Source organism: Taeniopygia guttata, chromosome 8, assembly GCF_048771995.1.
Source record: "Taeniopygia guttata chromosome 8, bTaeGut7.mat, whole genome shotgun sequence".
NCBI classification, from domain to species: Eukaryota; Metazoa; Chordata; class Aves; order Passeriformes; family Estrildidae; genus Taeniopygia; species Taeniopygia guttata.
The window spans coordinates 22,488,265-22,505,069 of record NC_133033.1 but is presented as its reverse complement, the minus strand read 5'-3'; the positions used below and the strand labels follow the sequence as shown (position 1 = coordinate 22,505,069).

Below are 16,805 nucleotides of genomic sequence, written 5' to 3'. Positions count from 1 at the left end.
GACCTCCACACAATGAACTGCAGTCAGTGATCAAAAAATTACCACAGATACAAATGGTGATTAATACAGAGGTGATATTTAAGTTCATGTATGAAAAGCTGCAAGTTTTAAAAGTGGGTGTATTTAAATAATAAGAACTCAAGGAAATGCATTTAATTAATATTTTAAAGTGATTCTGTTAATTGAATCTCCTTTTTTGCCAAACATAACTTGATAAATTAGTTAAATCCTGCTATGTTTGCATCTATATTGTGATGCCATTAAGGCACTGTAATTTAGATTACCAGTACAGCAGAGTCACACAATTTGATTAATGAAAGAGGAAAAAAAAAAGGTGCAAGTTTGAATTGGACCATCTCTGAATTTTCCAAAAGCCTCAGAACAAAGCTGTCAGCAATAGCAGAAGTGTTGTCACTAGACATTATTAACTAACAAAATAGCAAGCAATCAATAGCCAGGGGTTTCCATAGCAAATGAGTAAATCTGCTTGAGCACTGTAGCTGGGGGGATAAAAACCCTCACAGGATTCAAAAAATCACTTGAGTAACAACAGCTTTTCTGGTCAGGAATCTCCTCCTTTTATTTTGACAGCTGTCATGCACAGGAGAGAATCCAAGGCTCTTTTAGCAGTTTGTCAGCTTCTCAACAACAGCAGGGTGGAAAATCAGTTGTACTTATAAAGACTGTTACTGGGATGACAGCTGAACTTCCTTCAGCCCTGTGACAAACCAACCTTCTGTACACTAACATGAGGCTGGAGCAGTGGAGGAAATTCAATAAATTTCATTTCACAGCCCTAGGGGGCAGCAAGACAAAATGATTTTTAAAAAATTTAAGAATTTTCTACTTGCAGTGTAAGTAATTGCATTCTCTGTGAAAAGGTAATCTGACAGCAAAAGACATAACAAGGCAGAGAGGTGACACTTTGTTTCAAAGCTTCAGATCCCACTGACCCTGAGATATCACTGTGGCCCAGGGGAAGAGACCAGGAGTCTGTGGTGAGATGTGCCTGTCTGTGTGCTCCAGGTACAAAGAGAAATGGGATTTGATAGGTCTGTAGTGGCAGCTGAAGTGTGCCAGGTACCACTCTGATGTTTCCTGGGGGCAGACAGGAAGAGCTGCAGTGGGCCGAGCCAAACCTGCAGCATGCTGGCCACAATGGATGGGAGCTCTGGGAGCTCCATGCAGAGCCCACTGCTGCCCTACAGCACAGTCCAGCAGAGCTGAAAATTGTCTCTTCTTTGCATACAATCTAAAGCAGTTATGAGCAGAGATGAACAGCTGACTGGTGGTGTTGCTGTCCTTAATGCTGCATAAACCTTCCCAGTGTAGTGTAAATCACACACTCTGATTTTATGGGATTTCTATTTGTAACCACGGTGCAACTCTCAAGTGCATTATGTGAAATGAGATGTTGTAGCTGATTTATTCTGAATTCATGGCTGATTTAGATAAAACAATTGGGCTGTTTTGGAATTTCTCAGTCTCCTAGAAGTCACAGGTACTTTTCAAGGTATTTCCAAGAACTCTTGCTTGTTCTTCATTTTAAATATCCCAGACCCTTTGTCACTCCCAAGCAGTAGGTCTGCCTTGCTTGACTGCTCTGGGATTACTTACTGCCAGTTCAGTGCCTTTCACTGCTGTATTTTCAGGAGTTTATTGCTGATTAATCAAATTCAAAGTCCTTAGGTCAGTAAGTTTAAATGTTATAGCAAGAGCACAGGTTTATGTCTCAGGGAACTCAGTGAATTTCTGCAAGGGATGGGTCCAGAACAGGACCTTTAGCTAAGCTCTTTTAACTAAGTTCTGATGCCAGATAAATTAGTAAGTGATAGAAAATATATTAAGTAATGCTATAGATATAATGCAAAGCTTTCATTTCCCATTTTTAACTATATCTCTTGTCAACATTTAGGAAAATAATTGCTATTTCTTACAATGTAGCACCAAAACAGTATTTTTAGTTGAGATTGCTTAAAACATAATTACTGAATTATAAATACTGGCTCTGTCTTGTTAGGTAATTCATAAGCACCTTCAGGGATATTCAGACTAATACTGAACCCCTTTGGACTTCAAGATTGAACTGAATGAGGCAAGACTGCAAGAATTTACTGTAGTACACATGGTGAAAGATTTCAAGTAATGTTCATAAATCCATCCTAAGTGGAATTTTGTTCTGGATATCTGTGATCAGTAGATAATTCCATTATCTGGAAGACTTCTAGTTCATACAGTTTTATTCTTTTATCAAAGAGGCACTGCACAGAAGTTTGTATTAGCTGTGTTCATTTGTGGACAGTAACTTACCTGACTGCAAATAACAACCAGCATGGGCAAACCCATAGAAACTTATTTAAAGAATCTTGCCATTTTTCTTTTTTTTTTTTTTAATTGGCCAATATGAAAGAAAAGTTGTCAAATAGTCTCATATATATTGGTTACTTGTATTAGTCACAAATATATATATAAAGCTGAGTTCAGGCTTTACTTCATTAGTTGTGAGTATACTAGTCAGTTGATGTCTCTTTTCTGATTCAATAAATACAACTGATTAAACTGAATATCTACAGCAGTTCAATTACTTTGAATATTGACAGAGTACCATTCTTGGAAGTGATTAATGACCAGTTATCAATGTATCTATGTATCTACTATGAGAGTACTTTTATGCTATTCTGCCCTTGTTGCATAAAGAAGAGCTGAGAGGGGAGTAAGGGCAGTAAAACCTTTCCATCCTCTCATTTTTCCTTCCCCAACTTACAGCTGCTGTCCTGTCCACCTCACAGCGGCTGCTCAGGATGAAACAGGCTTCAGCATTGTCCATCCTGGAAGAGAGGAGACAAACCTGTCACAGCTCAAGCAGGTACTCGTGTCTCACAGTCAGAGTCATGCACAGAGAAACAGAACACAAATTTGAGTCTGTTCTCAGTTCTTACACTGATGACAGTAAAAGCTGTGTCCAAGTAGTAAAAGCAGAGTGGCCTCAACCTTAATTTACAAAGTATTTATCTGTCATGAATATGGAAAGTGAATAAACAGCACCAGTCTGCCTGGTGTGTTGAGTGCAATATGCACAAGTCGTTAGTGGTAAGAATGAACAAGAGGGGGCAGATAATAGACTTGTCTTGCCTAGTGAGAGCAGAAAGTTCAGTAGATGTACATGAATAATGTGTTTGGCATAAATGACAGCCATTTCTGTGTACATATGCATTAAATGAACTATTCTAGTTCACTATGTCTTTGATTAGAAGAAATCATGGGAGCTCTATGAGTAATTTCAGCTAAGCAAAGGGAGTAATCCTGGGAAGACAGGGTCTTTACCAAAGTTTCAGGAAAGAAAATGCAATAAAATTAGATGAGATTTTGTTGCAAAAATGTAGTCTTGTTAATTGGCTATTCAGTACTGATGCAGTCACCCAACTGTTGGTATTCCTTTACTTTTTGGTGTTACCTTTATCGTGTTATTTTGACATTGGTTCACATATAAAATATGTGAACATTTTGATAATGAGACCCTTCTTGATTATTTTGTTGTTGTTGGTAAACATAACTTTATTTATTAGAAGAATTTTATCATGTGCCTTGTAAGCTCCTCGGTACATTATGTTCTCATTAAAAAGAAATACACCAAACATCTCGGGTACTGGGTACTTGGTTCTAATAAATTCCCACTATGCTTCTTCCCTCAGGAGAGGTTGAAAATTATTCTGTGACAGGTACATTCAATTACATGTTCTGCAGGAAAAAGCACAGTTCCATAGCTGACTACCTAGGTTATTATAAGTGAAATTCAAGATTATATTTAGGGAACAGCCTAATTTTAATTCTTGTAATGTGTAGAACAAATGTCAGCTAAATCCACATATGAATTCCTTCTTGAAATCAGCAAGAAAGCAAAAAGAAAAAAAAGAAAGGATCTCTCCAAAAGAAAATTTCTAATCCTGAACAAAGCTTTCTTGTCTTGTCAAATTTTAAAAAATGTTTTTTCAGTGGCAGAAGTCTGAGAATGTAAATGAAGCTTCTCACAGATGAGATTCTTGGAAATAACTCTCCTCAGGTAAAGAATGACACAAATAGCCAGACAAGTAATGGCTTAATTTTAGTTATCTACAACACAGAGCAATGCAGATGAGTTAAATCAGTTATTTGCTAGGAATCACCTTTCCCTCTCTTTGGAGAGTTTAAAGAGATGACCCTTCTGCATGAATTCCACTGTGAATTCCTTTGCAGCTCAACTGATTGAGCCTCACTGGTGTGTGTGAGGAACTGTACTTGACTGATGTGTTTTGATAAATGTCATTCACTATTAATTGGCAGAGAGCATCTCTTAGAAGTGGTGGAAGTATGTGCTAAGAGGAGGGCCCTGAAGAGTTCAGGTATGTATAGCAGAACAGCTGCTTAAAAACTGGCTGAACTTAAAAAAACAAAACTGTATATTGGGTTCAATATTTCAGATATTAAGGAAAACAAGTTCTATCAAAGAGCTTTGCTTCGCCTTCTAAATAAACATGGCTTTCCTTCTAGCACAGCTTTTGTTGCTTGTTAAAGTTATTTATCAAACAGCATGAATGAAAAAGTAAAAAAGAATGGTCAATATTTGCCTACTTAGCTCTCAATAGGTCTTGATCTTTTAGGGCTGAGCCTTGCAGGTAGATAACTCTTTGGGACCACATTGGGATTTGTAACACCCTTCGGACCTGAGCATCCATCTCCGTAGGACACAAAATAACCACATAATAGTCCTGTCAAAATAGAAAAAAAAGGGGAAATAGTAATGGTTAATGTTGCTGGAGAATGAGTCAACAGTGACTTGAGATGTCAAAAATGTCTTGGATAAGACGCTGACAGGCAGAATTTATTTCCTCAAAATTTCCCCTTCAAATTAATGGGCCAATCCAAACTGCTTCCTGTGCTACTTGGAAAAGAAAAAGCAAGGATGGTTTGAAGGATCCTTAAGTGTGCAAATGAAAAGGAGGGATAAATGGAATGTGGGAGACGAGAGTGAGAGCTTAGGCCAGGCTGGTCACAGAAATCTTCCTTTCTGCAACACAGAGATTTCTGCAGAGAGGAAAATGGCACTGGATGCAGTACAGCATCTGTATCCTTCAGCCTCTCAGTGCACAGAAACATTAAAGCTGGAAAAGATCTCCAAGATCATTAAGTCCAACTCAATTTCAGCTGTGAAGTGAATGTATATAAACCCTTTTAAGCTACCTGTGTAGTATTAGAGCTTTTCTTCTTTGTTTCCAGTGTATCACAGAGCCTGACTCATTCTTCAGCTTAGTTAACAAAATGTTGCATTTCAATTTCTGCTTGTATCTATAAAGGACTGGATTTCTTTGTGCAATTGCTTATGCCTCTTACTAGCTAATTGTTTTGGGGAATATTTTGGATTTGGGATTTGGCAAATTGCTGCTCAGTCATTTGAGGGTTGTATTTGTGTGATTCTTGCAGTATTTAATGAAGCATGATACCACAGGTAACTTAGTAAAAGACACAGAGAAGGTTTACTAAAAGGGAGAGTCTGTAGCAAAGACAACGATAATAAATCCAAATTGATATCTCATGGAAATAAGCATCTAGGTGTTCCAAATAAGCCATGTGACAAGTCTGCATTACCTAGGGAATATGTGCACACTTAACAAAATCTGTGTATTCTGTCAACATCTTTGTCCTTTAAAGTACATGATTTTTTTTAATTAATTTCCACAATTCCAAGAGGATCTTATCTCTGCAATCCTGTACAATGTGCTCTAGGGTGACCCTGCCTGAGCAGGGAGGTTGGACCACATGATCCCCAGTGGTGCCTTCCAACCTGACCAATTCTGATTTCTAACGCTGGCAAAAAACAAAGCAAAACATGAAAACCAAAGGATGCTTTTAATTGTGAGGAATTTTGGAGGATCCAGTCCCAAAACAATGGGAAAAAATAAATTTAATAGCTTTCAGTTATTTTCTGTCTTAGGGTAGAATCTAAGGAGTTTGCATAGAAATACCTGTTTCTAAAAAGTATGACACAATTAAACAAGACACTAATTCTACCTATTTAGTCTTTTCCCCTCAATACCTCAATTTAAAATGCCTCCAAACTCTGTATCTCAACTTCTTACTGCAGGTATAAATTCCCAATTCACCTATCTCTTCCCAAAATCAGTTTTACAAATTAAAAACAATTTCAGAAACCTTTTTTAAAACAAACAAACAAAAAACAAAAACCAAAACAACAAACAAAATGTTTTGAGGGGTTTATTTGTTTGGGTTTTTTTTCCATTCTCAGTACCTGCAGTCTGGGGTGGGCATAGAACTCATTTAGGAAATCCATGAGTAAGTCAATCTTCAGAGAGCTCACACACAGCACAACGTGTTTTTCTGTCTGAGCTCTGTATCTGCTGTAGTTTCCTCCGGACTTTTGCCTCTCCATCCACAAATATGCCAGCTGTTCAAACTGCAAGAGATGCTGATTGTCAGTGAAATAGAGACCAGTAGGTGAGCATTACAATTCTATAATGACTTGGCAATGTTGCATTGCTCATCTCATGCCCCTATGAAAAGCTGCCCTTAGCCCCAGTATATTTTTCTTTGTAAAATGTTCTCTAATATGGTGATCACAAACCACAGCAATAGTGCCAGAATCTAACACACACAAACAGCAGTGAAAATTCATTAAAATACCATGGGAATACACTAAATCACAGGAGTTTAGAAAATAATGAAGGCTGGTACCTTATTCCTTTAAGTATTTTATGCCTCTGAGCTGTCTTTTTCTAGTATTGTGACCTAATTGCTTTCCTCGTATGAAAGGTTAATTTTCACACAGATACGTGAATATACTTGGAAAGAGGCACCATTTTTTCTTAGTTTGGCAGTAACTCTTCCCAGAGATTTTATAATGTTCTGAAGGTGATGTTCTGTAAACTCTCTTATCTGCCTTATAATTTTAGATACAACTTCAATACACAGCAGCTGCTAATACAGCAAGTTTGCCTTTGTCAGCTGAACAACATATGCAGGTATGAAAATACTATAACAGTTTGCAAAGAAACATACAAATACCAGTTCAAAGATTCTTGTAAGTAAGACATGCTTAATACTGAGATCAATTTAACTGTATGGCTGTGTGATAGCATCTTTTTCTCCTCCACATTTCACTGATGGAGAGGCTGGATCGTGAATAATAACTGATTTCATTTCATTGCAGGGCTCAGGAGAAAATGCCTCCCACTCCATTATGTGTATGGAAAACTATAAGAAGCCCCATTATCACTACAAAGGCATAAAATAAAGCAGCTAATAATGGTAAATTTATGTGAAATTCCAGTAGATTCTAGGTTATTTACTGCTCCTGTGGAGCTCTCGGGCCTGAAGTATTTATCAGAACCACCTTAAGGATGAAATGTGCATGTCCCAGGAAATTTCAAATTTCTTAAACAGAGCACATTTTAGTTTTCAGCAGAATATATATTTTACTAATTTTTCACGGAGTGAGAATATAATTGTAGGGGTGCATATGGCTATGAATACATACATTCAATATTTAATTAGAGTGTTAAATAACTTCAAGAAAATTAATGCTGAAAGCTTGAGCTTCCACCCTCCCAGGGTTTATGTGTTGTCTGCCCACACTGAGCTTTAGCTCTCTGCCAAAGAAGCAGAGGAAACTATGGCTGTGTGAGAAACTTTGGAGCTTCATGGTCTAGCAGGTCTGCTGTAAGCTTTGATAAAAACAGAGTGTCTCCCCACATCCTCTTTTTCTGGCACAAGGGCTGGGTGATCACCACGTGTGCAACAGTGAACATCCTGGCAGGGTTTCCCATGTAACCTCAGGGTCTCTGCCATCCAGCCTCACCTAATGAGCTGGAAAATGCTTGGTACAAATTTAATAAAGCTGACTGACTCCTTGAAGTACTTGGATTTTCATAAATTGCTCTTTCCCTGTTGAAACTGTTAGAAGTCCTACACTTAGGCAGGCATGAAAAATTCCTAACTGTGCTGCTGGCTCTGTGTGCATGTGTTCCATACACAGCTGTGAACCCAATTTGCTTGAGTTGCAGATTTAATGAGATTTTTTCAAGTTAGCACTGAACTGTAAGAGTAAGAGAGGAAGTGGAGACAACCAAGATTAGAAACAGGGAGAGCCTGCAGAGGAAAAGCTGTACTCATAAAGAAAGTGCTGGCTACTGTTGTGGGGTTTTTTTGTAATTGCTCCATTAATAACAAACCCATATCTCAGGATAAAGGAAGGCCTCTGTGGTACATGACTGGTGCAGAAAACTTTCATCAGCACCTGAAAATTATTATCAGTGCCCTGTTTTTTAGTATAAATCTAGAGTATAGGAGAACATACAAGAAAAAAGAAAAAAAAAACACAATAGAAGAGATAGATAGTTCTTTTTTCTGACATTTTCCATGCAATAATAATAGTAACAGTAAATTATTGTTAAGTTATTATTTCAGTTATTGTTCCTTGGTTTCAAAAACAATTCTAAAGAGAAAAAAAGAATCCACGTTTACCTGTATGGGCAACACCACAAGAGCAACACAGATCATAATGACAACAAGCAGCTTTGAAGGCCATATCTTGGGTGTAACATCCCCAAAGCCCACAGTAGAAAATGTCACTATGCAGAAATAAAGGGAGTCAAAGAGAGTCAACCTGTTTCCTGCTCGTTCCAGATGCTGAATTCCACAAATACTACGTAGAAAAGAATGAATAAAGACATGAAAAATAAAAACTGTTCAAGCTTGGTGATTATACTTGCAGAGAACTATTTTCAGAATTCATAAATTGCTTAGCAAAAACATTTTTTTCAAAGAAAAGTAAAAATTAGTATCAAACCAGAAGAGCTACATTGTTACATTTTTCAAGTGTCATTTGTAATAAAAGAAACACATTTTTAATTATTCTAATATGATAGGCACAACTGTTGCTAGGTTTTGCTTATTGGCTGTTGTGAAGGAGAGGTGGTATATAGAACATCATGGATTGATGCAATTCCTTTCTAAACCAGAACAAAACAGATGGTATAGAGCTGCCACCATTCAACATTTTTTATAGATATGTTTCAACTTTTTCAGGGAGGTTTGCTGCCGTGGCCAAGAAAAGTGCACATACAGCTTTCTGTAAATCTGTCTCTGTGTTGGTCTCTGGCCCTTTCTGTGGCAAAGTTACTGATGTGAACCAGTTCTGAGAGCACACCTTGCACATTGGGAGGCTTCTGTTGTACAAGTGGGCACCGACTGTCTGGAATGAAGTGAACGTGGGAACTGCAGACTACTGAATTATCAGAGGAAAGAGCATCCAGGTCAGCCTTCAGGTAGGAAGTGGGAGGTGACAATTGGTGAGTTTCTGCTCAATGGAAGTACAGAGTAGAAATACGGGGCTTGGCTGGGTCTGCAATAGCAGAGCAAGTGGAGTTCACCCCTTCCAGTCACACATTCCTGAGAAGAAGTAAACAGCAGCCCAAGCTAACTGGCAATTATTTTTCTTGGAATCAGCAGGATGTGCTTTTGGTAACAGAATCTGTAACGGAATCTCTCCCCAGGTCATCCTGCTATTTCAAACACTGCAAATTTCAAAAATATTTCACTTTGTAAATACGTAGCACGGCAAATTGTTTCCCAAGCTTAAAATATGATCTTCTCTGATACAGTGGAATTACTTAGTTCAGTTCAGGCTTTTAAATTATATTCAACTATGTATAAAAACCCCAATGTGTGAACCACCCTGAGCAGCACTTTTTCCCCTTGGAGCTAGCAGGATGATTTCTCCTCAGAGAATTAGATAAATAATTAATAAATCATATTCCTCAGTAATTATTCTAGAACATACTAAATATTATTTCTTCATATATGGTATCCAGATGGTAAGGGTCCTTCATTAATATCTGCCATGGAAAGACCTTTGCATCACCAGGGAGACCCTGTGTTTATAACAGTGTTAGCAGTTGTTCTTCTTTTCTCTGTTCTGTTCTCCAAATATAATTTAGCTGTGGGCAGTGGCATTTCCAGAACATATGGATCAAATTCCCTGTTTCCTTTTCACAGTTCTAGCATTTGTAGTTTTCACACATCTCAAAATGTTCTAAAAAGGGTTGGTTTTTTTTCCCTGTTGTTTGCCTAAGTTTCATACTTCAGTCAGAATTGATATTTATATTCCTATCCAGTTCATCCCACATTTTTCACTGGAGTTGTAATCCAGATCTTCCATTATTTCACTGTGTTCACAGTTTTGCTGGGGTTTTTTTTTGGTCCTTTTTTTAGTAAAAGGATAATTATATTTTTATCCCTGAAAATACTAACAGAAGGAATGTAAGTAATTATGCTAATGAAGCTTTCTTTTGGTCTCAGACAAGGAAGTTTCTCAAAAGGCTTTTCTAGTTTTAATATGAAATAATGAAGTATATTGTAAAGGCACTGAAGCATGGAAAATTGAGCTATTTTAATATCAATATTCACATAAGTTACATGTAGTTTTAAAAGCAGAATGCAGATGGATTTTAAATTCTTCATTTTTATTATTCCTACTCACCTGTGTGCATTTTCTTCTCTCTAGTTGCCTTTTGTGGATATATCCCAGAAATGCATAACCTTAATTTCAGGAATTAAGCTCATAAGGGCCAGAAAAGCAAGTTACACTGAGCCAGGGATATTGTTCCCCTCCAACAGGACTACTACACCATTGCCCTCAGCAGATTAAATATCTGTAGATGGGGTTGTAGTGAACCTTAATGCATGAGCCTATCATTGGTAGAAATGTCTTTTTTCTGGTGCTCATACCTGTGAAATTGCTTGGTGTTTGTAAATGCAAAAGGGTCAGCTTTACTCCTTGTAAGTGACAGGATGGATTAAAATATAAAAATTTGTGCCATCAGGCTGTTTTTTTCCTAATTTTCAAGGAATTAGAATTGGTTTTTTATTTCTTGCTTTTTTTGTAAAACCTTAACCTTTTTCAATAGCTTGATAATAGGAAAATTCAGGAAAATTCAGGAATTATTGTTGTTGTTATTATTAAGATTTCCATAGCCTGCCCACCCAATCATACTTTAGTTGAATTGAAATAACATAATATACCATGAACCATTTCAACCTTTTCCAAGTGAACAATAGAATTCCCGTTGAATTTAGTGAGATCAAGATTTCATTTGATCAGCTTTACCCCCTTAAAGGTCTGTGTATTCATTTTTCTTCCATCAAATTAATGTGCCTGATCCAAAATGTTGTGAATTTGAGATGTTTCTCATTGAACTCAGTGGGCATGAGCCAGAGCTTCCCACATTTAGTTAACAATATTAAAGTCAGCAAGAAAAGGGAGCTGCATCTTTGCTGAAGAAGAAATTCAGCTTTTTTAACAACTTGCTGATCAAATTCATTTATTTCCTCAAAATTATTTGCACCTCCTTTGCAGTTCTGCCAAACTGCACTTGAAGCCCTCAGCCTGCATACATGGGAATGATAAATCCAAAATCAGGTTACCAAGTCTGGGAGTTTTGGTGCTCTGCTGTTTGTCTTTACTGGAGCCAGAGAGCACAAAATGCAGGGAAAAACTGATTTTCAAAGAGACAGCTTTAAGGGAGTCTAATTAAAAATTAAAATATTACCTCTGTGACTACTCTCCCAAGAATATTACACTTTCAGCTCACCAACTATGCCTTTGGAGAAATGTTACTCAGCACTGATAGCACATTCCCATCTGTCTGGGAATTACCTGATTACACCACAGAGAGTGCACAGTGGAACATCAGTGGATGCCCAAGAAGCCAAGTCCACATGGATTAGTTATTCCATTCCCCAGAACTCATTGACATCTTTTAATACATCCCAATTCTTTAGATGAATAGTATCAGCTTTCTTTTTCAGAAATGAAGTGTTAATCGTTACTTTTAGCATAAATTCTGCATGTAAAAATATATATGTTCTTGGCTGCTGTCTTATGTTTCCTGACATTATGAAATGTGCAGTAATTCAGACTTCATATTTTGCCTGTTTTGATATTTTGGTGATATTTTTACCTCTTTGTTTGTTTCCTCTTCCTCTTTCATCTCCTGAAGATAAGTAATTTATTTAGTCATCCTTGGATAAACAAAATCATTTCAAGCAGGAAAGGAATTTACAGTAAAGGCAATGCTAACACCTACTTGTTTTTGTGAAGAAAATAAACCACTGTAATAATCAGTACACAGACAGTCCCCAGTTAAACATAAGGCAAATTCAGCACCTTCTATGCCAATTTTAGGACTCCTGTGAATTCAGGAAGAATTCCATCTTTTCACAATGGATCTAAGGGAGGCACTCACAATTCAGCACAAATTTGTTTTGTTTTGGTTTTTTTTTTCAAAACATAATTGCTTCAATGCAGAGGAGATTTAGTATTTCTAAAAAAACCCACAGAAAGCCAAACTAAGCATCTGCCGAAGCAAAAGTGGTATCAGAAAATGTATTACAAACATCCAGAGGACAGAAGTATCTTTCCAAACACTCTGATACCACTGCACTTGAAAAACAAAAAGTAAAGAGAATAACATGTAATCTCTGAAGATTAGTAATGTTTAGTTTGGGTATTATTTGAACTTTTGAGAGTTCGGTCTCTGTTTTACTGGAAGCTTTCTTTCTAGTTCCAGGAATCTTTGTTTGCTTGAGTATCTTATGTGCCAAAACTAACTCCTGCTTGTAAATAAGCTGTCTCTACATGTACTACAGAAATAAATCCTGCAGAGTAAAATAATCCCCGAGACAGCTTTTATCATGTTGCAGAAGTATGTCACAGAAATGGATGTAACAAGAACCATTTGGATGGTATTTTGCAAATACTGTACATTAACTATCCTTATTTATAACCAATTTTTTAGAGTCTATTTGGTATCAATTTATATTTTCATTTGTCAGCATTGACAAATTAATCTGATTTCTACATTTTCGCTTCTATAGAAAATTATCGTTTACACATACAGGTCTAAAATAATGCACCAGGGGCTGAGCCAAAAGTCAGAACTGCTTCTGTGTGCTGAGGATTAGGCCAGCACTTTTTGGAGCTGTACCTTTGAGCTCCACCTTGTGTAATTACTTTGCCATGTTTGCAGCAGCTGGCTGAAGGGAATAGCCAATGAATGTGTTGAAATCAACATGGATTCATTTCATCAGTTCAGTGTGATTCTGTGGCAAAGGCTCAGTGCTTCTGTACTACAGAACCTACACCTGAAATAACTCACAAGAGTGGCAATCCTGCTTAAGCAAATGTCCTCAGTAGTTTCTCACATCTAAAACTCTAAACTATTTCCTCATATCCTACCAGAGAACTGTGATGCTAGGAAAAATTGAAAATTAAACTTTCATTATTTGATTGTCCTATACTCCCAATTGTTGTTAATGTTATTTCAACAATTTATGAGCCTACTATCATAGATTTTTTCTTTTTTCTTTATGAGAAAAATTGGAATGAACTATCAGTCAACAAAATTGTTGACAGACCACTAACTCCAGCAAATATTCATGGGTAAAGTACAAATACAGTGAAATACTGAAGAAAAGGACCATGGTGACTTTCCAGGAAATACTGACAAGCATTTGAGACATATTTTACCTCTATACTGACTGTAACTTCTTAAGGAAACTTCCTCAATCTCTACACCAAAATGAAATGTGCCTATAGAACAGTTTATTCTTCAGTCTCACTCTGGAAGATATCTCATAAAAGTCTGATAAATGTATAGAGGTCTTGCTTAAAATTGGCAAAAGGTGCTCACTACTTGCCAAAGATGTTATAATATTAAGCTGGTGCCAGTCTTAAATCCTTGAAATGAAAATGGTGCTGGGACTAATGCTATATTTGGAGAATGCCCTGCTTTTTACAGAGGAAAACAGTTTTTCATACTAGAAATTGACTCTGTGGGGTGTTCAGTCTTCTCTAGAACATCATGTAGAGCCAGATGCAGTTTTGTCCCACATTTTAGAATTAGACATTATGGAACAGCAATTCTCAGTGTGGAGATTTAGTATTCATAGAATCATTAGACGTGCAATTTTCACAAACTCCGGGCTGAATACTAATATAACTCGAGTAACATTAAAGTGCATTTCTTTTTCATTCCTGTATCAGATGCATATGGAAATATTGTCTGTTGACTTCTGAGTGACAATACATGCAGAATGTGAAAGTGTTGGTAATCACCCTACCTGTGACCCAAAAACCTGATGCTTTCTGACAGAAACCCTGATTCTTTTGTGTAAATAATGAAGAGGCAAACAAAAAGAACAAAGGATGAGCAGAAACTGCAGCAAGTAAGAGAGTGAAGCAACAATCACAAAATACTCTGACCAATAATAAAATGTTAATCACATCCAAAAGCCCTGAAGATGAGGTTTTAACTTACTAAAAACCAAATGCTTCAATTCTTTCCAAGCCTTGTGCCTCTTCTCAGGTCTTTTTTAAAATCAGTGGGTTTTTTCTAATGTATTTTCTAAAAGCAGTTTTCCATAAACAATATTAAAATAGAAAAAAAAACCCCACTAGTTTAAGTAGATGTACAATTTTCATAAAGTTAGTATGGCAGAATTTGGAACAATGTATCATGTAAAGTATATCAAATTTAAGCATGACAATGAGAAGATGCTATTTTCACCTTACATTCCACATAAAAGGCTTTAAAGCTGTAACGAATTACTTAATTACAGGACATAGAAAATAATAATTGCATACAAGACAGTGAAAGAAATGAGGGAGAACTGCTGACTGGAAAGATGAAGGTTGTCATGCTGCCTTTAAAGTAAATTGGCAGAGAAATTCCCTTGCTGTTCTTAGTTGGCAACACCTGATCTAACTAATGCAGTAGATCAGCTGCAAGGTATTCCCTGACAGGACTAAACAGATACTGGATATTGTGGTTTCTCAATATTAAAGGACAAAAGTTGTAACAATCTCAGACATTTTTGCAAATCTAATGCCTCTTCATCAGACAGTTCAACATAAATCTTTCTATTTGTCCAGATAGGTTTTTTCAGAGGCCAGCATTCATTTTCATACAACACTGTCCCTTTTTTTTTTTTTTTTTTTTCCAGAATCACAATAGGGAAGGGCAAGATTTGGATTAATTCAACAAGCTTTGAATCAAACTTTTTGGTTCTTTGGGACTTGGAACACAAGCTGAGGTAAGTGCAATGAATTTACTTTCACTACACAACAATGCCACCATGTCAGAAATTAATTTGGACCCTTTCTTCAGATGGAAAGGTCATTTTTGTTTGTTCCAATTTTATCTTTATCCCAAATAATGATGTTTGATGACATGATTATTACTTACCCATGGTGTCCTTCATAAGCATTTTCCTTCCCCAAAGATCAGAACATTATATGCAGCTAATGGTTGCAAAAGCTTAACTTATAAAAATAAACTCTCCTCCTAGGAACACATGTGACTTCCAGCAACTGCAGAACATCTTGTTAAGCAGAATAGGGTATTATGAAATGACCAAGTGTATATAAATATTTGTTGAATCTGAGTGAGAACCTTTCTACTCCTGTGCTGCCTTTAGTGAGATCAGAAGTGGAGCTGCAATTACAGAGCTCTGGTCATTGAGACTGCACAAGCAGGGTCCCTCTGTGGGCAGCCTTCAGCTCAGTGTGTTTCCACAGGCAGGTCTGTCCACACTTCAGCCTCTAAGCTCAAAGGAGCGCCTGTATTTGTGTGTGCTTTCAGTCTGCCCCAGACCTTTGATGGTAAACAAACTAAATTTTGGCAGCCCAGCTTCAGTGTGTCACCACTGTGGCACCCAAGAGCTGGAGCCTGAGGTTCCAGTCTGCTCACACAAGGAGTCAGGAACTACTCAGGAAACAGAATCATGCAGTCACTACTGAACCACCAGATACCCCTCACCTGCAGAGTGCCACAGAATTAGGTGACACTCTATACCTATCCTTCCTTGGGAAGAATAATTAAGTAATCTATTTATAATATTCAAATATTTTATGTGTTCTGCTGGAAAATTCAAATGCAAACCTCTAATTTAATACACCCGATATGTTATGCTTTAGAACATCATGTTTAATGTTTCTTGCAATAGTTTTGAAACACTCTTATGGTGTAACAGTTGTTATGCAAACCACCCACACTACCTCAATCAAACTGAACTAACAATTGAAAGATTCATTATCTGAGTATTTGTTAAATATGCATAAGAAAAAGTGAAACTAATGTGCAGAATATTCTGTGAGCTACTGACAGAAACCTTTTGTTAATCTTCAACCTAACTCAAGTCATGGCATATTTTAATGACAAATGCATTTAATTTTATTGTTGAGTCAAAATTCTCATATCAGATTTTTGCATTTTCATTTGATTTTTAAGGATATTCATGGATCTTCCTTACACTGACATCCATTTTTACATCTCCTTGACAGCCCTTCATCTGTCTGCACTTTGAGTGCAACTTCTTTTTGCTGCTTTCATTGCTGCTATTGAAACAACTGCTTCAGGACAAGCCAAATTAGCTCGCTTCAGCTGCAACATTTTATGGTTGCTAGCACCATAAAGAAAAAATAATTTCTTAGAAAATAGATACGTAATATTCAGGAAGAATGGACTTTCTTGCAGTACTTATCCTGTGGAACTCAAACCAGTAGCAAATACAGACTGGAGTAGTCTAAAACTTGCAAGTGACTCAAATCAACTGCCTCTTGTTTTACCCCTTTAACCACAGCCATGAGGCATGCAGCCCTTTGGAAAGCTCACAAGTGGTATTTTCCTTTCCAGCTTAAATTTCCAGAGGCTTTGGGTAATGAGAAACTTTCTATTGTCCTCCCTTATGGAAAC

The 16,805-nt window shown here is 37.0% G+C and overlaps 1 protein-coding gene across 10 annotated transcripts in view; it reads right to left on the bottom strand.

The window, feature by feature from the left end:
- Window positions 1–16,805, bottom strand: part of KCNT2 (potassium sodium-activated channel subfamily T member 2) — a 113,935-nt gene that overhangs the window by 43,413 nt on the left and 53,717 nt on the right. For all 10 annotated transcript variants that reach the window (XM_041717910.2, XM_041717909.2, XM_030279389.4 and 7 more), the window contains 4 exons: window positions 8,515–8,695; window positions 6,284–6,448; window positions 4,609–4,745; window positions 2,765–2,828 (listed from right to left, as the gene is read on the bottom strand). In XM_041717910.2, the coding sequence (XP_041573844.2) occupies window positions 2,765–2,828; window positions 4,609–4,745; window positions 6,284–6,448; window positions 8,515–8,695 (547 nt within the window). The remainder of the gene's footprint in view (window positions 1–2,764; window positions 2,829–4,608; window positions 4,746–6,283; window positions 6,449–8,514; window positions 8,696–16,805) is intronic.